General features: G+C 45.0%; 1 protein-coding gene across 4 annotated transcripts in view; it reads left to right on the top strand.

Annotated features, from left to right (window-relative positions):
* Positions 1–8,593: 8,593 nt before the first annotated feature.
* The window catches only part of MAP3K7 (mitogen-activated protein kinase kinase kinase 7), a 271,033-nt gene continuing 257,265 nt past the window's right edge, over positions 8,594–22,361 (top strand). For all 4 annotated transcript variants that reach the window (XM_069235507.1, XM_069235506.1, XM_069235505.1 and 1 more), the window contains exon 1: positions 8,594–8,887. In XM_069235507.1, the coding sequence (XP_069091608.1) occupies positions 8,795–8,887 (93 nt within the window). In that variant the 5' untranslated portion in view covers positions 8,594–8,794. The remainder of the gene's footprint in view (positions 8,888–22,361) is intronic.

The following is a 22,361-nucleotide window of genomic DNA, read 5'->3' as shown; positions in this document are numbered from 1 at the left end:
CAATTGCCATGGTTACTGTGCTGTATGGGTGTTGTCTGATCCAAGTCCTGGTAGGAATGGGGAGAGTTTCTAAGAACTGTTCTAGTAGTACCTTGTCAACCACTCCTTCTTTGGCTGATTTGGTAGGTTTCAGCCATTGTATACCTAAGCATTGGATCAGATAGAATAACACCCTAGGGTTGTCTTGGCTATTCCATTTCTCTTTCCTGAATTTAGTCTGCTAGTGTTCACTGTCATAACATAACCATTCTAGGTTGGCTTTCTTCACTTCTGCATATGGTGTCGTACCTCCAGGACAGGCTGCCTGATAGGGCATTTAGAGTTCTACTGTCAAAAGGGGATCCACATATTGACTCCAATTTTCTGGAGGCCAGGTGGCTGAGGTGGTAAAGTTCAAAGTTCGTAAAGAATGAATCTGGGTCTTCGCCCACTTGGTATTTTTGAAGTATCGAACTCGGGCGTACCTTTGTACTAGCAATGGTTTCGGTCAACTTCTGTATGGCCATTTCGTGTACTAACTGATTATTTGCCAGGAATGTGGCTTGGGTATTAGAGCTGTTTGTAGGTTCTCCCTGTCTTGCTGAGCTGCTTTCGCCTGACCTTCAATCACCAGTTGCAAGTGCCATTGCCCCTCGGCAAGTTGCTTAGTCATGTCGTCCATGGTTACCGGTTCCTCCGTCCATGACCCTGTCACTACCTAACCAATAATCCCAATACTAACACCACTACGACAGGGCCTTGGGAGGAGTTCAGCTTAGTAATGGTTACATGAGTGTCAGTATGTGATAAAACCAGACTGTTGCCCATGTATTTTTCTCTCCTTTTATGATTTTTACATAACAAAAGTATTAGGTAGCAGGGGTGCTGCTTCACACTAAAGATTTGATTATCCTTTCTTTATTCCTTTCCTTTAGGTTCCTGGATCGACTGGACCACCTCCTGGAATGTGCACCTGGGAAAGTCACGTTCCTCCAGGAATGTGGCAGAGCGCCTTGCGATGTTGGTGGAAACCTTCTGTCTTCTCTTCTTCCTCCCTTGCCTTCTCCCGATGGTTTCTCACGGCGTCCTCTTCCTCTGTGTCTTCTTTGCACACCTCCAGGACCTCCTCACTCATCCTATTAGCAATCGCACTGAGGTTGGAGGGGGTGTCCTGGGGACCAACTTGAGCGCAAGTCAACTGATCAACTAAGTCCCTTGGCAATATAACGTAAAACTAAATTTCTCTATTTTTGCACACATATTTAAATCATTAACCATTAGAAATTCAATATTGTTTCAATACATACTACTAATCTAGAGTCTAAATTACAACATATCAGTTTAACACTTGAAACATTTAGCTTTACATCGATACCACCAGGTTTTCTAACATTAGTCTAAATGAATACACACCTAAATTGACTTCTCAGTACATCTTTCTACAAATCATTGGCATTTTTAACCATAATGCATAAACTGTCACATGTAGATGACTTCTGTGACATGAGGAACAACACCAAAATCTTGCCTACATCACTTTTGAGAAAGTTCTAAACCACACTAACTATACTAAGATCTCTCTAAGATCTCAGTGGTGTTTCATAGGGAAAGGCATGGCTTCTCTGGATTTTTACCTTCCGGTGAATTAGCTGTGGGTGATTCAATCACGAGCTGCTTCATCGAGATGGGTAGAATGAACGTTGGTTGGTAATTATTGGAATATGTTTTTCGGAGGGTGGTAGAATTCTAGATTTCTCTTTTTGCCATCAATCCTTTAGTCTGAAGTGGACTTTAGCACTTGTCTGCACTATGACTGAGAAGTCGTCGAACAGTTGTACAGATGCCAACCTTCCTGTTTAGTCCAGGGCTGCCCCACTTTTCAGTTGTCTGTTCCGCCTCCCACAATGTGTTATTGTGGAACGCCAACTGTCCTGCTTTTTTGCCACTCAAAGGGCAAGTAAGAGCGGAGGATTTGAGCTACCACTTGGGCACCTGAAGTGCCCTGCACGGTGTCCAACCTTTTTTCATTCAGCAGTATACAGAGTCCACTCAAAATATGCACATCTCACATAACAAACTGAGTTAAACTTAGATTGCTAAATCTGCACAATATGCAACAGTGTGTTTGAACAAATTACACGTTTTTAAGTCGCACCAGACAACGAAGTGAACGTGGGTATCGCTTTAAACTATTGTAGCCAAACTAGGGTGACCACCTGGCATTGGGGCAAATTCTGGACAGGATTGTAAAAAATTCAGGACAAAGGGTCAAAATTCAGGACAAAAATTCAAGAACAAACATCGGTTTTACAGATACACCCAAGAGAGGCCATGCCTCACTATGTTGTCAGTGCATTTATTTACTCTTTTTTAACATAGCACTATTTATTCACTGTGGTAATTTTGTGATTGCCTCCCGGTATGCTACATTCAGGTGTCACATTACGTCCTTGTTCGGTAGTAAATTAATGCCCTTCAGCACTGTGTCAAGGCCATCACCCCTACCCAAATCTACCCAATCTTTCTTGAAGAGAAAGAAACAGCAAAATTTTAATTATGTTTCTGAACATTTTAAAACCCCTGGCAAATGGTTTGGGAAACATTAAGGTAATTAACTTTATGTTACTTTAAACAAATTGAACAAAAATATCTGGCTTACCCCAACCGCCCATGGACTTTCAACCTAAAACAAATTTTATGAGGCGGGACAGATGGTGTAGGCGACAGTCTTACACCTAATGTCAGGATGTGAGGTACCCACAACTTGTCTGTAGTCTCACAGCACTAGAGTGTATGTCTGGGACTCTACATTTATCTTAGAAATGGGAGCCTGGACTACCAATCAAAGATAATAAAAGAGAAGGATGAAATTGAGATCAAATGAGAGATCCACTGCAAGTGATTCAAGGGGTTGTTGCTAAGAACTGATAAGAACAAGGTGGGACAATTCCTAAAATCAGACAAGCTGGGTCCACCAATACTATTGGAAGGTATTGGGTACCTGGGGAGTTGTCTCTACACACAGGAGAGAAACAGAAGAGGCACTCTCAAGTGGTTGAATAAGCAACACCCATCCACCTTAGCAAACTCTTCTGGTGCAATAGTCCGCTGTTCGTGCTTGTGAAGGGTGAGCAGGGGCCAGACCCCTTGGAAGGTTGTGTAAAGCAATTGTTCGATTTGTCCTTGTCTTTAAATGGTTTTGAAATTAAGCACAAGCCAAACTAGTGATCTGGGTTATACCTAAGTGTCAAGTACATATAGAATCTTCAAAATATTTGGGATGTAAATTGCACCAAAAAAAGGTAAATATGTTAAAATGTAATTAGTGTTTCTTTATCATATGGCACGGTTTTCTCCTTTATATACAATTAGATCTCAGATTGAACTGGGAACCAGTTACCTTTTGATACCTAGTGATTAATATCTACCATTCTCCCACTGATTTGCAGGATGGAAATCTCAGCAGAGCGTCACGGTCCCTTCAAATCCAGTTTGCTTTTTGGTTTTCTCTTCTGCTTTCTGTAGTGGGCCATGTGGCACTAGTGAAGATAGTGTGCTACCCAAATGATAGTATTATTTTGCAAGCCTTCTCCTGCTCATCCTTCATTCCTTCTTCAGACATGCCACACATCTGATTTGATCGTGCGGGGCCGTCGGGTAGCTCTTTCCACTGTAAAGCTACCCATGACTGTGGGTGGATTAGGTCTTCTGGACTTAGAATGCTATTATTCAGCTTCACAGGTCCAATGGGTGGCCAACTGGCTTTCTGTCTCCCTTCTGCATGAGATGGGGGTTATCAGTAAAGACTTTTAAGGAAGTCTTAATACACTGCTTATTGTTTCCTACTGACAATTCTACGGATCACCATCTGGGGTTATCATGCACAGCTTTCTCTCGCCTTGCTAGAACCTGTAAATTCACTGACACAAAGAAACCCTGTGCTCCTGCACTATCTTTGCTAAGCCTTCCCACTCGCACAGGACGGCTGTGCTCAAAGCAACTCCATCAGTGGCATGCTGCAGGTGTCTTGGGGGATTCGTTTCTGGACACCGAGCTACTACATTTCCAAACCCTTGTGGCAGACTACCATCTTCACCCCGGTCAACTCCTTACTTACAACCACCTTAAATATTAATTAAATGCCCTATTTCATGTCTGCCACCTAGCACTAACCCTACAAGAGGTGTGTCAGAAGCTCTACACCATAGGAACTGGTAGAAAACTGACAGAATGGGTGTACAGACTTTCCTGCAACATGGAAACCACTCCAGGTCTTCTCGTCACACTACCTGAGTGATTGATGTGGCCAAACTTCTTCAAGATACGGACTGGACTAAAATACTAGACTTTCCGCACAAAGTATCCTATGGCTGTCACTTTAAGTACATTCATAGAGCTTCCTTGGGAATGCATTCTGCCCGTTGCTTGCCATTGGCCTTGTGGTTTGTAACTCACATTTTGTTTCTTTCAATTTGCAGGCTTTATTTGTTTTAGGCTATGCAGCTTGAGTTCGTCCCTTCCCTTGCCCAAACCTTATTTACAGTATCCTTCTGAGTGCTCCCTTTCTGTAAACAGGCCTGCAAATCTTTTTCTTATCTCATCACATTTGCTGTGCATTCAAAGAACAAAGTGAAATGTCAGGCTCTGTCTTTGGTGGGAACTTAGGCCCTCATTACAACATTGGTGGTCCAGCACTGCCACGCTGGCGGTGGCGGTAACACCGCCGATGGAGTGTCAGTGCTGGACTGCCAGATAATGACCACGGCGGTGGACAGGCTGCAAAGCAGCTAGTTCACCGCCTGTACGGCCAGGGCGGTCCACCATAGACTGACAATGGTACTAGGAGCCTCCTTTCCACCAGGGATTCCCCGGCGGCAACACCTCCAGGAAATCCCTGGCGGAAAGGATACTGGCAAAAGAAATCTACATTCCTGTCGCCAGTATGCGATTCCCCCCAGCCCACCACACACAGCCACAGTCCCCAGTCAGCCCCTAGGAACCACCCCACTCCATCCAAAAAATGCACACACACATGCAATCACGCATTCGGGCACTCATACAGACAGACATACACTTGCACATACCATCCCCGCATCCATTCACGCACTCACATACTCACAATCACACAAATACACGCACACAAATTCCACCCCCCTCCAATCACAAAAATGCACACCCCTATGCACACACACACCACTCATCACCCCTCTTCCCCTATCAGACGGCCACTTACCTTTACACGGTGGACATCCGGGAGGGGACGGGATCTTTGGGGCCTGTTCCGCCGGCACTGTCCCGTCGCCACAACACCGCCACGCCTATTACTAACTCGTAATAAGCGTGGCGGTGTTGTGATGACGTGGTGGTGCAAGAGGAGCAGCCGCCACTGCACCGCCGAGCGCCAGTATCCCTGCTGGCGCCTCTCCGCCCAAATTCTGGCATAGAACCGCCAGAAGTCACAATATGGCGGATGGATGACTGCCATCCCTGGCGACTTCAGGGGGTCTAGGTTTTAGACCGCCGAAGTCATAATTAGGGCCTAAGTGTTTACTTTTCTTTCTCTGACTTCAAAGTGAGAGGATTTATGTGAAAATCTTGCTGGATACTGGGGTTACGAAATAGTTTTTTTCTATCACATGACAACATTTAAATAAACTTCAGAATATATCAGAATTAGGAGTACAAATGAAGCACATTTTTGTTAATTCTGAACTGTGCTGTAAACAAATACCTTTATATGATTAAAACAAATCATTGCATTAGGTGAGGCCATTTCCACACATCATCATCTGTGCACAGTATAGTTTGATTTAAAAACTGTATGTCTGTGCAAATGTAATGGTCATTTCAATCAAAAATGTGTTGTCTGTAATGGCAGTATGTTACCACACCATGCATACTCCACTCCCCTCTGCTCTGCACTAATCCACACCACTGAACCCTACTCTGTATCACTCCACTTTACACCACTCCATGCCACTCCACTGCACACTTCTCCATTCTGAACTACTCCATATTATGCCACAGCACTCTATGCTACTTCACACTATGCCTCTCTACTCTACTTTGTACCACTCACCTCTATGCCAATGAACTTTACGCCTCTCTACACCACTGCACTCTGCCCCTCTGCACGCTATACCACTCCAGTCAAGGCAACACCAATGTAGTCCACACAACTCCACTCTATGCCACTCTGCAACACTGCACTGTACACCACTGCACTCTAAGCTAATACACTCTATGTAAGTGCACTTCACTCTGTAACACTCAACTCTAAGCCCATGCACTCTACATCAATACACTGTATGTCACTCTAATCTACTCTGCACCCCCGCACTTTATACCACGGCACTATATTACTCTGTGCTATCACACTCTATGCCACTCTACACAACTCCACTCTACCCTGCACCTCTCCACTCTAAGCCACTTCACTCTACTGTGAAACAATCTACTTTACGCCACTGCACTCTGTGCCACTGCATTCTATGTCGCTGCACTCTACCCTGCACCTCTCCACTCTATGCAACTGCACTCTACTCTGAAACAATCTATTCTACGCCACTGCACTCTACGCCACTCTGACCACTGCATTCTAGTTCAATGCACTCTCTGCCACTGCACGGGCTGCCACTATACTCTACACCACTCTACTCTGTATTACTACATTCTGCACCAATGCACTCTATGCCACTCTACTCTGCCCTATGTCACTCTATGCCACTGCACTCTACGCCAGTGCACTCTAAACAACTGCACTGTATGCTACTGCCCTTTACTCCGCACCACTGTACTCTATGCCACTGTTCTATGTACCTCTCTACACCACTGCACCGACACACTACTCTGCAACACTGCACTCTACACCACTCTACTCTGTTCTACTGCATTCTATACTACTGCACTCTATGCCACTGTACTGTGCATCACTGCACTCTAGGCACTACACTCTACTCTGCACTGCACCACTCTAAAATACTCCACTCTGCACCACTCTATGCCAAGTGAGTCTACTCTGCACTCTATGACACTGCACCACTCTGCATGACTGCACTCTCTGCCACTCTATTGTAAGCCACTCTATTCCACTGCACTCTATGCTACTCTACCCCATGCCACTGCACTCTGCGCCAATATACTCTAAACAATTGCACTATATGCCACTGCCCTCTACTCTGCACCATTGTACTGTAGCCCACTGCTCTCTGTGCCACTCTACTCCACTGCACTGACACTCTGCTCTGCAACATTGCACTCTCCGCCACTGTACTGTACACCAATCTACTCTGTACTACTCCATTCTACGCCACTGCACTCTGTGCCACTCTACTCTGCATCACTCCACTCTATGAAACTGCACTCTATAGCACTATACTCCACTCTACACTACTCCACTCTACACCACTGCACGCTACAAGCGAGTCTACTTGGCACTCTATGCCACGGCACCACTCTACACTACTGCACTCTCTGCCACTCTATTGAATGCCACTCTATTCCACTGCACTATATGCCACTCTACTCTGCCCCACGCCACTCCATGTCACTGCACTCTAAACCACTGCATTCTACACCAATGCACTCTAAACAACCGCACTGTACCCCACTGTACTGTACTCTGCACCACTATGCCATTTCTCCTATGCCACCCTACTCCACTTCACACCACTATGCCACTAACTTTTAGCCATGAACAGCAACCACTCTGGTGTATCACATGGCTAAAACACACTGCCACAGCCAATAACTCTTGCGTAGACGAGACCTATTGGCTTTGCCAATGTTTGTTAGTACTAAGAGGTTACTGAGGTCCCTGAAAGAACTGTGAATGTTTAAGTCCTTATTTTAACCATTCATTTGACACCTTGTCAGGGGTAGTAAGCACTATATAAATACAATTATATCATAATATAGGCTGCTACAAAATGCGTAAATACATGTCAGTTAAAAAAAAAAAGTGCTTTTTAAATACAGATTTTAGTAATATACAATTTATACCTAGTACTAACATTTTTTATAACCCTCCTTTAAAACCACACACTCCACAGCTCACCTTGGAACGCCATTACAGTAACTCTCTAAAAGAAAATATACTTGCCATCAGAAAGCTTCAAGTGACTCCTTTGATTAAAGTCAATGCAAGTTTTCAAGCCCCTTTGCAGATTTACCACTTATGCACATTTCATTTCTTTAGGGAAGGAGACACCCTGGCAATAAGGCCTTTTCTTATTTGCCTGCCCCTCCCTACCTCAGAGCACAGGAGACTTCCTCCCTTACACTCCAGCTGGGGAAACTGATCTGCCCCTAATTTCGCCCTACCGTCCGTTGTTCTTTATGTGAAAGGCTAACATGAAGGACTAATGCTATCCGTTAAGCCTTTTATCACAGACAAGGGACGGCAGGGCTAAATTACGGGCAGTCCGTGACATTTACGGATTGGGGGGTCACCCTAAATCAAACACATCTGAGATTGTGGTCCACCTACGAACACCTCTGACAGGCACCAAACACTGACAGCTAATGCAACCCCTAGCCCTCTTCAGCCGGATATTCTACGTCACCACGCGCCGACAGCACGCAGCGTGCCTGTGTCACGGTTTGTAGGTCTCCCATTGGTTAGGGCTGGCTCTGCTGCGCGCATGTACGGGGTGAGAGCCCCGTACTCTCCTGCAGCACCGGCTGCTCCCCCGTTTCCTTCAAGCTGCGGGCCCAGCGCCGGGCGCCTAGGCCTCGCAGTCCGGGGTCTGGCCAAGCCTGGCGACCGGTGACCATGCGGTGAGACCTTGGCCCGCACCCCGTGGAGAGCGCTGGCATGTTTGCCCCCTCCCCCGCTGCTGACATGATAGAGACTACCCCTGTGCTCAACTTCGAGGAGATCGACTACAAGGAGATTGAGGTTGAAGAGGTGAGCGCTTTACTGTTTGAGGGATGCGCCAGGCTTTGGGTTGTCGGTCGGTCCCAGATCTGCCACATCACCAGAACCCCCGCCCCTGTATCAGTGACCCGCAGAATGGCACTGGTCGTGTTTTCCAGAGGTGCAGGATTGACGCCTTATGTCATGGGACACAGCAGGAAACCCAGTGCTCCTGACAGCGCCACCTGCTACACAAACACTGCTGAAGGGGACAACTTACTGTTATGAGGCTCCGCCGGTCCAACAATGTTCATAGGGACCCAATTTATGAGCTTTTAGCAGTAGCTTTGTCGGCGTTCTCTATTGTTGAAGTCAGTTCGATTACATTTTCCTTTTTTTACCTGCATTGCTGCAAACAATTGATGGATTTTTCTGTTAATGTGATCACTGAGTGAAATATAAACAAACGAGAGTTGAATTTGAAATGGCCATGCATTTGTGTATTTCTTTAGGTTATTTTTCTATTTGCATGTGCCCATTTCTAGGAAAACACTTCTTTGGTGTCTTTTGAGTCTGACAGCATAGGGCTCCAAAAGTGCGTGTGGTGTATAGATTCTCAGTAGTGTTACGTAGGTGTTGCTTTCCAAGATTACGTTATTTCTGCATGGGAATTAACTTAGTTTATAGTTGGCCACGCCCGAAGCTTTGTTACGTTTGGCAGGTTTTCCTCTTAATAGATCTGGATGCTACTCGCAATCTTGTGCATTAATTGTATTCTCAAAGCCTTAATCCAGGTCTTCAGGGTGGATGAATCGTTTACATGTTATTCTGCTTGGTGCCTCCAGTCATGTGGCCTACTGTTTTGGAAAGTAGTATAACTATGTTGTTTTGGGTATTGATGCTCCAGTTTATTAAACAGTGTGCTAATGAAAATACACAAAAATGGTCATTTATGTTTTTGAATATCTCTTTCTCTGTCCCTGTTGGCTGAGGTTGCCAGTAGAATCTGGAATTCCTTATGCCTATTACTGGGCACTCTAGGTTATAACTTGGAGCTGAGGTTGAACTGTAATGTTGCAAGGGTACAGGCGCCGAGCGCTGTCCCTCATCTGCCAAGGATTCCTTCTGTGGTACACACACATGCAGGCCTTTCTTGCTGTTCGACAGCCACCGAGCGCTCCCATCATACTGCATACTAGAATGGCCCTGGGTAGTTTAAGCTTACTGTAGGCACTCCTTATATTTTGGCCATTTGCATCACCTGAGCACTAACAAATGATCGTAGAGTGTTTCTTGACTTCGTGCTGTGTACTGTTTGTTAACCGCCAGCTACTCCACGATGATGTGTTACTATCTTGTCGTGGCATATATATACGAGCACCTAGCGGTCCATCTCTAGCCAGATCTGCCACTCATCTAACTGCCTGTCCACACACCGTGCCCCAAGATAGCATTTCATTTCGCTCACAGTACATAGATAAAGTACCGCGTCCATCGCCAACTTATTTTGACCATTAATGGTGCACCTACTCCTTGTGCCTTATGGCCTGACCTTTTTCTCACTCTACCGCAGAAACACACGTTATCCCCGTGCCGCATCTCCACACTGTTGCATCAGACAGAGTTGTTGTGCTATGGAATGTGCTGTGCTTGGAATGACACACTCTTTACAATGATGACGTTTAGGAAAGACATTTAAACTTTAATTTTTATTTGCTGATAATTTAGTTTTATCTAGTGCCAGAGAGGTATCTTTGGTTAAGCCCTTCTGTTGCCACGTGATGAGTTTTATTTATGTTCTCTCATTTGGATGTAACGTGGCTGCAGTTAATTTCTTGCATATATGTAAGAAACGTATGTTCATTTTGTTCTGCATACCAGACTAGCATGGGGCAGATCTGTAATTCATTCTGGTTTTCAATTACATTTTAGGACTGGGCTGCAAACTGGATACCCACAGTCTTTTCATCTCATAGTCCCTGAATATGAAACACCCGTTTTCCCATTTTGGGTAGAAACTACTGTTAGTACCCAAAGTGCTGTGTGCGCAAGCAACAGATGTTCACTCCCACTATTTGAGGGTGAGGAAACTTTAAGTGAATCACATGAGCTAATAGTGCAAGTGAGCCATAATAGCTGTATGTGCTCTATTTGCATGCCTTTTCCCATTCCCTCATAATTAGCTGAACATTTCACACCCACTAATTTGCAAACGTAACTCTATCTCAAATTTGCTAGTGTGTAATTTCCACCTTCAATTACTGGCTATGTGGGTAAGGCCATTAGTGTATGTGGGATTTCCATAGCACAAACCTAGCGAGAAGTCAGCGATTCACTGCACAGATTCACAGACCAGCATAAAGTCAAGAAGTAATAATAGAGGTTTCTAGTTAATGGACCATTGAAGCATTGTGATGTGGTGGTGTTTAACCCCTTCGCTGCCAGGCCTTTTCCCCCCTCCTGTACCAGGCCTTTTTTTTTTTGCCTATTTGGAATAGTTCTTGCTTGGGCCCTCATAACTTTTTGTCCACATAAGCTACCCACGCCAAATTTGCGTCCTTTTTTTCCAACATCCTAGGGATTCTAGAGGTACCCAGACTTTGTGGGCTTCCCTGAAGGAGGCCAATAAATTAGCCAAAATACAGTGAAAATTTCGTTTTTTTAAAAAAAAAAATGGGAAAAAGGGGCTGCAGAAGAAGGCTTGTGGTTTTTTTCCCTGAAAATGGCATCAACAAAGGGTTTGCGGTGCTAAAATCACCAGCTTCCCAGCTATCGGGAACAGGCATACTTGAATCAGAAAACACAATTTTGGCATTTTACTGGGACATGCCCCATTTTTACATTTTTTTTGTGCTTTCAGCCTCCTTCCAGTCAGTGACTAAATGGGCGTGAAACCAATGCTGGATCCCAGAAACCTAAACATTTCTGAAAAGTAGACAAAATTCTGAATTCAGCAAGGGGTAATTTGTGTAGATCCTACAAGGGTTTCCTACAGAAAATAACAACTGAAAAAAAAAATATATTGAAATTGAGGTGGAAAAAACAGCATTTTTCTCTACGTTTTACTCTGTAACTTTTTCCTGCAATGTCAGATTTTTTAAAGCAATATACCATTACGTCTGCTAGACTCTTCTGGCTGCGGGGATATATATGGCTTGTAGGTTCATCAAGAACCCTAGGTACCCAGAGCAAATAAATGAGCTGCACCCTGCAGTGGGTTTTCATTCTATACCGGGTATACAGCAATTCATTTGCTGAAATATAAAGAGTGAAAAATAGCTATCTAGAAAACCTTTGTATTTCCAAAATGGGTACAAGATAAGGTGTTGAGGAGCAGTGGTTACTTGCACATCTCTGAATTCCGGGGTGCCCATACTAGCATGTGAATTACAGGGCATTTCTCAAATAGACGTCTTTTTTCACACACTCTTATATTTGGAAGGAAAAAATGTAGAGAAAGACAAGGGGCAATAACACTTGTTTGGCTATTCTATGTTCCCCCAAGTCTCCCGATAAAAATGATACCTCACTTGTGTGGGTAGGCCCAGCGCCCACGACAGGAAATGCCCCAAAACACAACGTGGACACATCCCATTTTTTGACAGAAAACAGAGGTGTTTTTTTGCAAAGTGCTTACCTGTAGATTTTGGCCTCTAGCTCAGCCGGCACCTAGGGAAACCTACCAAACCTGTGCATTTTTGAAAACTAGAGACCTAGGGGAATCCAAGATGAGGTGACTTGTGGGGCTCTGACCAGGTTCTGTTACCCAGAATCCTTTGCAAACCTCAAAATTTGCCCAAAAAAACATATGTTCCTCACATTTCTGTGGCAGAAAGTTCTGGAATCGGAGAGGAGCCACAAATTTCCTTCCACCCAGCGTTCCCCCAAGTCTCCCGATAAAAATGATACCTCACTTGTGTGGATGGGCCAGTGCCTGCAACAGAATAAGGCCAAAAACTTGTAGAGATAGAGGGGATAGCACAGCGAGTTGATAAGGACATATTCTTCTTTTATACATCTTCAGGCTGACTCTGCTTTGGGGACCCACACAAGTGAGGTGTCATTTTACTTGGGAGACTGAAGGGAACGCTGGGGAGTAGGAATTTTGTGCTGGAGCGGTGAACGTACAAACGAAAGTCAGGAAAATATGCTTTTTTAAGCAAATTTTGAGGTTTGCAGAGGAGTCTGGGTAAGAAAATGTTGGGGGATCCACGCAAGCCACACCTCCCTGGACTCCTTGGGGTGTCTAGTTTAAAAAAATGTCTGGGTTCGGTTTCCCTAGATGAAGGCCGCACCCAGGACCAAAAACATAGGTGCCCCCTCCCCCCCAAACACAGGTAGTTTTGTAATATATCATTTTGATATGTCCACATACGTCTGTGATGTGCCAAACACTAAAATTGTGAAAAGAAACGCACTTAGGTTATGTGAAAAAGACCCCTCACCCACCAACCAAGTTGGTGGCATGCTTCATCATCGGGGTACCACCTGAGACACCTAGCGTGTCTCAAATGTGCTGCGACGCCTGATAACAGCGGCGCAGGTTTTGTCATTTGTACCACACATACCGGTTGGATTTGGCACGAGGGTGAGTGATGGTTCAGTAGATCAAATTTTATTAACAAGAGATTTCACAAAAGTGAAATGCACTGGTAATAACTGAAAAGCCAAAAAACTGAACCAAAGACTCACTGCTCGTGAGCTGTAAAGCCATGGCAAGGCACCAACCGCTTTACAGTCCATTCACACACCTTTCATACAGGACATGCACAAGACCATTCACGCCGCCAGCCACGGGCCCAGCACATTACAACACTCGCATCGACAGACAGCGCCAGTCACGGGCCCATCACTTTCATACGCCCACATGCCTGATACAGCAATCACACCAGCTGATGAGTGTGTGGACTGGTGTTTGGGTGGCACCGCTAGCCAAGCGCCCACCCCACCCATACCGCCAGCCAAGCGCCCACCCCACCCACACCGCCAGCCAAGCGCCCACCCCACCCACACCGCCAGCCAAGCGCCCACCCCACCCACACCGCCAGCCAAGCGCCACCCCACGCACACCGCCATTACTTTTTTTGTTTGTTTGTTTATAAACAACAAAGAAACCACTAACTAATTATACAATAAGTACAAAACTACAAAAGCTCTAACTAAATACATGACAGTAATGCCAACCGTGAAACTGAACATATGAAAATATAAAATAGGCAGTTTACGCTCACGGTATTTCCCAAAAGATTTTCCTTGTGTGGTAACTTCTAAAATAGCCGGGCACACACAGCCCAGGCTTTGAAGGGCATTCGGGCAGTACATCTGGCTCTCCCTCCGGATTGATCTCCGGGCACATACTCTACATTTCTTTGTGGGCAAGTCTTTTTCGGGAGTAGGAGGAATGTGATCTGGAAAGTGGCAATCTTTCAATCTAGCCATTTCCTCCACCACTTCTACTCTAGGAACTGTTTCCCCTTCCACCACAATAAGGCTCTCTATCACTGACTCCTGAAATTTAACAAATGTCATCCTTGACTCAGGTGAACAATCCATGAACACAATAAAAGCATCAAAAGTTAACAAATGAAATAAATGTAGGGCCAACTTTTTATACCACATGTAAGACTTACGAAGAGCAGTGTAAGTTTCCAACCTCTGATCTACTCTATCAACACCACCCATGTGCCTAATGTAGTCCAAAATGCATGCAGGTTTGCGCACTTCCGCAACCTGACCCCAAACAGTCACAGGGGAAGTACTCTCATCATGAATGGTAGATAGCATGTACACATCCCTCCTGTCTGAAAATTTCAGTGCTAGCAGCTCATTATTCCGCAAGGCACTGCACTGTCCCCTCAAGTTTTTTTTTTTTTACCGACAAGCTCCCTTGGATAGCCTTTCCGGTTAGAACGGATTGTGCCACAAGCAACAGTGTCCACTCTAAACAACTCATTGAACAACTGCACTCCAGTGTAGAAATTATCTACGTACAAATGGTGACTTTGTTAAACAGTCGTCTACCAAGTTCCCACACAATTTTTTCGCTAACTCCAAAAGTGGCCGGAGAACCAGGAGGGTCAATACTGGAATCCCTACCAGTGTAGACCCGAAAATTATACATATATCCTGTACTGCTTTCTGACAGCATGTACAGTTTAATCCCATACCGTGCCCTCTTACTAGGAATGTACTGCTTAAAAACTAAACGCCCCTTGAAAAGGACCAAAGACTCACCCACACTTCTTTGCCTGGAACATAGACCTCTGAAAACCGATCTATAAAATGATCAAGGACAGGCCTAATCTTAAAAAGACGGTCACAGGGTGATCTCGTGGCAAGGCTAGAGCATTGTCTACAAAATGCAGCATACGAAGAAGAAGCAAATAGCGATTATGTGTCATAGTTGCAGGAAATATAGCCGTTGCCATCAAGGGACTAGTAGACCAATAAGAAGCCTGTGATGGCTTCCTGATCAACCCCATCAAAAAAGTCAAACCTAAACACTTTTTCATCTATTCCAGATATGTGGGAACCCACTGAGTAGCTCTAGACTGAGGCCTAAGTCTGGCAGCGTTGTCCCTCAAATATTGCTCTGCATACAAATTAATCTGCTCCACAAGCTCTTCCAAAAATACATCGTCCATAAACAAGTGAAAGAAATGGACAGGCAAAAAGTTTTCTGTATTGACTCTACACCCTGGGAGAACAGTAAATGCAGGTAACTGTGGCTGCTCCATGTTTGGGGCAATCCAGGTGTCAGGTCTTCTAATGGGAAACCCTTCAGCCCCAGGCTGCTGCACTCTTGGCACATCAATGTCCTCCTCTACAACAGGCCCTTCATCTGCACTGAGAGTAGCTTCCTCATCAGAAGATTACTCTCGGACAGAAAACTCACTGCCGGAATGTCTCACTTCCTCCTCTGACTCAGATGCAGAGTCAGTCTCGTAATCCTGGTCTGAAGACGACTCAAAGAGCATGCCAACAACCTGCTGAATGGTCACTCTGCGGCTAGCCATGATCCTCACTAACAACAAATGGATTGCCAGCAACAACTAGCACTAAAATAAGTAATAAACAAAGTGTAGCTTTATCACAAAGAGTTATGTACTAAAAAAACTATACCACTCACTGGCCTGAAAAAGCTACTCACCAGCAACTACTCTGCACAGACACAGCAATTACCAATGATATCCCACTAAAATGAAAAAAGAAAATTAGACATATGACAACACAAATATTGTACTCAAATCTAAGGACAATTTCACACACAATACTGCATTTAGTACACCACATACAAACATGTTGTTCATGCATGTCAACAATACTCCTTTGGAGTAAATTGCTTTCACTTACCTAAAACATGCAACTGTGCAAACCGCAGGACAACTACTGCCAAAACCGCAAGGATCCACAGCAAAGGAAGCAAAAGCTTTGAACTAGAACAAAAAGAAGAAATAAACTGTTATAATTACAAATAGTTCGCCAGTTGACAAACACCCCACCACCAAGAACTTAGAAATTGTCCCTGGTGCCTAAGGCAGATGGGCCTAAAGAAAATAGGCTGATCTGCCTCCAACGTGGGCAGAAATGGCCATCACTAGCATGCCCCCTTTGGGGGGCCGAGCCTTGCCAAAGGTGCCGCCGCGCCACCCCCACCCCCCCCCCCCACACACACAAAACACACATACAGGATCCCTGGTGCCTAAGTGGATTCTGCAGATGGGTGTAAAAAAAATTGGCTGATCTGCCCCCAAAGAGGGCAGAAATGGCCAACAGCTCTGTGCCCACTTTAGTGGGCGACCCCTGCCAAATGGGGCAAACGGGGGGCACCCCCAGCACTAAACAAAAAAAAGGGGAACAAAAAATAAAAATCCCTGCTGTATTGGTGGTTTCTGCCCTCCTTGGGGGCAGATGGGCCTACAAAAATAGGCCCATGTGCCCCCAGGGGGGGGGGCAGAGATGGCCAATACGAAATTTGCCCCCAAATACACAAAACACACACCTGACAATCCCTGGCGCCTAGTGAGTTTTGACCCCCCCCCCCCCCGGGGGCCAGATCGGCCTGAAACATGGCCTATCTAGCCCCAGGGGGTGCCGAAACATATAAAAAAATTATTGCCCCCGGGGCAGCGACCCTTGCCTAAGAGGTCGCTGCCCTAAAACAAAGAAAATAATTTCCCTGGTGTCTAGTGGTTTTTGCCCCCCCCCCCGGAGGCAGATCGGCCAAGGGGGGGCCGACATAAGACATTTTTTTAGCTCCCAATGGGAGCGACCCTTGCCCAAGGGGTTGCTCCCTAAAATGCATGCCCAACATATTTTCCCTGGTGTCTAGTGGATTTCGCCCCCCTGGGGGCAGATCGGCCGAAAAATTGGACGATCTGCCCCCGGGGGGGGGGGGGGGCCAAAATACTGAAAAAATCATCCCCCAATGGGAGCGACCCTTGCCCAAGGAGTCGCTCCCAAAATATAAGCAAAATAATATATCCCTGGTGTCCAGTGGTTTTTCGGCACCCCCTGGGGGCAGATGGGCTGAAAAATCAGCCGATCTGCCCCCAGGGGGGGCCGAAAAAGGATAAGAATGCCCCCCAATGGGAGCGACCCTTGCCCAAGAGGTCACCCCCCCAAAACTAACACAACAAGGAAATCCCTGGTGCCTAGTGGGGATTCCTGTTCGTGGAGCAGGAATCCACTGAAAACAGGCACTGGGGGAAAGGAAAAACCCTTTCCTTTCTCCCTGGCTGTGGGTGTGCCAATAACCATCAGAATTTGTCTGCAAGATGATCTGAGGTGCTTGTCGTGATGGTCTTGTAAATGATGCAGGTGGTTCAGAAGATGGTATGGGTCTGCAGTGGGGGCAAGTGTATTTCCATCAGTATGAGAGCGATCGTATTTTCTCAGTCCTTGTTGTTACATGCTGTTGCATATAACATGCCTTTCAGAGGAGTGCCTGTGTAAATTCGGGGGGGGGGGCGTGGTGCAGGGTGTTACCACCATTCAGATATGAGTGTCTAAAAACTTGAAAAGCAATTCTAGAGTCACTTTTTGGAAGAAACTGTTTCACTTTCTTTAAAAGAGGAAGCTGATATCTTCCATTATGTCTTTTTAAGCAATATGTTCCATGAGGGTGAAGTTCTTGTACATGATGAATTCAGTTTGGCATTCAGTAAAAGTTGGGGTTCAAGTCTGTGAAAGATTATGTCAATGAGCCAGTTTTGCACTGCATCTTGTTTATTGTTGGTTGGATTGAGCTTTAGGAAAGTGCTGGACATCCAGTTCAGGATGAGGTGCTGGCAGTGTTTGAGGCACTGGATGTCTGAAGCAGAGGAGATTTGAAAGAGAATGGTGTATCAATGGCATATTGGTAAATTCTGATGCTGTTAGTAGATTTTGTTCTTCCATGATAATTAAGAACCCCAAATCAAAGAAAATCTGACCATTCACAATGAACACTACATTGGGTGTAGTAGGAGCCGAAAGTAGATCCTGTGTGCCATGACTGTGTGCAAGCTGCAGTCATGTGATCTTGCTGGAGCTAATACACGTTTAATGTGAGGTCTTCTGTTGTTCATGACCCAGCAGAAAGTGGTTTCCCATACCCTCAGTGCCATAAGTGAATGGCTGTAAAATTAATGCATCACCCCAAGCCCCTACCCTTTATGTTGTCTACTTTGAGACAGCTAAACTGTCCTCCCTTAAACTCAACAGGATAGGTGGCACATGTGAGCATTTCACACTTACAGTTTCAGTTGGTGCATGCCTGAAATTACTTGTTTGACAATGAGATCGTAGGTTTGCGTTTAATTTGGAGAACCTCAACAGCAGTTAACTTAAAAAAATGAATATTCAGGCTTTCTTCTATGCCACTTTTTTGAGCATACAGTTATGACCCAGACATTAGTTGCTACGGACTCCTTAGGAAGGCTTCTGGACCTAATTGTTGATGATGTCAACTATGATCACTGTCTGTACAGTTTGTCAATTTAGGGCAAAGTTACTGTGGTCATTGCCTTGCTAGACAGCTGTTTTAAGGTGGCTAGCTTCTTTGGTATAACTGAGTATTATTTTGCCTTATTTATGACAGGATCTCATTTAATCTGTTAGCTCCTGTGCCACTGTGGACGCTTGCTTCTTACCCCCTTGTTTTCTTTTGCCTCGCGCTCATGGCAGTATGTTGTTTCCTCCTCTTTTGTGTTTTCGGGGAACTTGCTGTTCCTTTGCAAGGTCTGCAGAGTCGTCGTCTTTTTTTTTTTTTTTTTTTGCAGTTTCATGTAGCGTAAACTCGACACAAAGGTAGTTTTTCTATTTTTTTATTTTGCAGTTTTATATAGCACGCATTCAGTACAAAGATAATACAATGTTTTATGTGAGCACCGGTTACATTACACAAAAACACATTCATTTTTGGTAGCAAGGAGAGATTAGGTGATTTGCGTAGAATCACAGGATGTTGAGCCGGCGCCGGACTCAAACTGCGTTCCCCAGTTCCAAAGTCGGCAGCTCTGGCCTTTATGCCACGTCCTCCACCCTAGGGTTCCTTGTCTGATGTGAATTGGAGCAGTCTGGGAATAACTATTTTTTTTATATATAGCGCTTGGTAATACAGGTTCTGCCATTTTATAGCACTGCAAAGCGGGTGCCATTCTTAAGAAAATCGCTGTAATTCATTTGCATCGACCTGGAAGAGGTGAAAAAGCTATGCCAGGATTGTAATCTGTTACATTCTCGTTCTGTCAAGACCTTTGCAGTGGGTGTATTAACCAACTGACTTGAGTAGAGCTCAATACTAGGCAATAGCATGGGCGCTTGATAACTTTTGGATGCTCACCAACGAAGCACATAGGTTAGTTCTAGGCAAAAAAAATGGCAAAAGGTATTGTTTCCAAAATGGTGGAAAAGGAGTCATGACTCCAGACCCAAACACTTCACTGCCTCAAGCTTGATAGCATAAAACATCTAGCCTTTTGAATGTAAATTGGTCCTCTTCAAATAGAGTTCAGTTAGTAGAGGCAGTCATTTTCCTAACCATGTAGCGTAAAGAAGCTAACACAAGGGTGCCACAGTGAGAGGAGCAGCGTATCATTGGGCACAAAAGTAGAGCAACCTCCATTACTTCCTCCTTTCAGAATTCACTGGTGTCATGGCTTTGATGGCAGTCCTGTCACCGCTACTGCGAACTTGCAGATGGCACTTCCGGAAGCACTGCTTCCTGTTTGAAGTGCACTCCCTCGAATACCGCCCACAGACCCTGTCACAGGCGCAGAGCACTTCCCCATCGTCCTATGGACTCTTGTGTATAATGATCCATGAATCGTCTTTCACAGTCAAGTAATGTTTAACCTGCTTTCCTCTCTTCCAACCCCAGACTACATGTAACCACTCCACTAAGTTCCCATGGATCAATTGATGTAAACTCTGTGCATTATTTCTGATTGCTGTGGTTACCAAGTACATGGAAAATCAATGTTAAGAAAATATATTTTTGACCTATCATGGTGGTCCTTTTCTCACTTTCTACTGGTGTTCCTCTCAGTGCCTCACCACGCCTCCCAGTGTCTATAGGAATATAGGTAGGTGTGTTTGTTTATATGGGTACATACCCCAAGGACTACATCTCAGTCAGTCCTAGACAGTAACAGTAAAGACTCCATGGGCAGGAGATGTTTCAAACAGGAGAAATGTTGTTTCACAAACTGTGGCCAACAGAAACAGCCACTGCTTGTACTTATGTAACCCAAATGTTTTGTTGTGCCTGAAGTCTTTTTTTTTTGTACAAGACAACAAACAGCCAGGATCCATGCCAGGCCTGCAGGGTAACCACTGTGTAAATTAGTTCCATATAAGTTATTTTTACGTAATTTATTTATGTTGGTACCAAGAAACTCTGACATGATTCTGGTCCTGTCTTGGATTCCCCAAAAAACATATATCCTTTTCATAGCCTGAAAAAATGCCAATGAACAAGCCCTATAGGAGCCTCTCTGGGCACCACTGGTCTAGGTGAAAAAACACTCTATCATCGAAACCCAGGCTTCCCTCTCTACTCGGAGTGGTCCAGGTGACAAGGCCAAGGGATTCAGATTTTTGAGTAGCCACCCCAGCAGAGATAATTCTGACTTCAAAACCATCAGCCAGTACATAAATGGTATGCACTGAAAAAGCACAGTCAAGGCCCAGGAGATTCAGGTACATGTATTTGTTCTATAGAGTCCAGTCCTGAGCCGAGGGCTGTCATAAGACTGTTAACCCAAGGCAGTGCTTTAAATGAATACAGCGTACCAGCCCTTCTGTATTTCCAGTTTAAACACTGACCCAGGGTCACAGATGTTGCACCTCTGGAACCTATCCTGTCTGCCCATCTACCACCGAAGCTCAGTTTCACTAATCTGCACACATTTGAAGCCTTCTGCTCAGTTAAGATGCCTCTTCTGTTATTCTCTTTGTATACAACAGTGTCTTTAAAAGTTAGGCTGCTATTTCCAAAGTAGGAGAATAATTCCTTTAAGTGTTTAACACACAGACAAATATGGCTGCCCCCTTCTCTTTGTGCCAAACTCTTTTGACCCCCCTCATTCTCCAGGTTAAATGCCTCAAAGGTGCCTCTTTGTGGCTTTTTTTGGTGCTATAAAACTTTAGGTAAACACACTAGAAAGGGTTGCATCTGTGGTAGCACAGCCAGTCTGTAGGAATGAGGCAAAAACACTCCCAAGATGGCAGCCTTGTTGTGTCCCCTCTGCTGCAGCGACAGGCCTGGGGGGGTTGCTTTGGCACCTGGCATATATCCACTACACTCCAAACCAAAACACATAGGTAAAAGACATTATCATTTACAACGCCAATAGTTCTAACTCTCACAAATGCGAGACCTATTGCATTGCAAACACTTGATCATATTGCGACACTGTGAGTATTGTGTCTCCCTCTTTTGGCTTTGAATTTAGCATCATGGGTCAGTGCCTCTGTGGGCAACCCACCTTGACTGGGGGAACTCTTGCATAAAAATAAAATAAAAAAAGAAAGGTAAAAATAGCACCAAAAGGTGTAAAGTGCAAACTGTGGCCATCTGGTTGTGCCACACCAGGACACAGTTACATGGTCAGGCAGGCTGTGATGAAGCATAAGCTGGCTGCAGGGACTCCCTTAAGCTCACTGAACAAAAGTACCTTCAGTCCTGGTTTGCAGAGCGTTGCATGGATCTGAATCGAAGATGCATTGTGCAGTTGAGACAATGGCTCAGTTCTGAAATGTGGTGAGGCTGCAGTGCGAGGTCCTGCTGTGTCAACGATTCCATTGATAGGTCTTCAAATGTGAAGTCCAATTACAGGAATGCAATGCACAATTGGGGCAGTACGTTGGTTCAGAAGAGTTGTGATGCAGAGTCCGGTGTCATCGTTGTGACTGCCATCAATGAGAGATATACGAGCCTACACCGGGGAAGCATCGCGCATCGTGGTTACGAAGGCAATGTTGGTTGCAGTGGCAATGCAAGTCTCTATGACGGGTCTAATCCTTTCATCTGTGGCGATGC

Source organism: Pleurodeles waltl, chromosome 5 (genome assembly GCF_031143425.1).
Source record: "Pleurodeles waltl isolate 20211129_DDA chromosome 5, aPleWal1.hap1.20221129, whole genome shotgun sequence".
In the NCBI taxonomy this organism is placed as follows: Eukaryota; Metazoa; Chordata; class Amphibia; order Caudata; family Salamandridae; genus Pleurodeles; species Pleurodeles waltl.
Note: the sequence above shows the minus strand (reverse complement) of the source record. Positions and strands in the feature narration are given on the sequence as shown.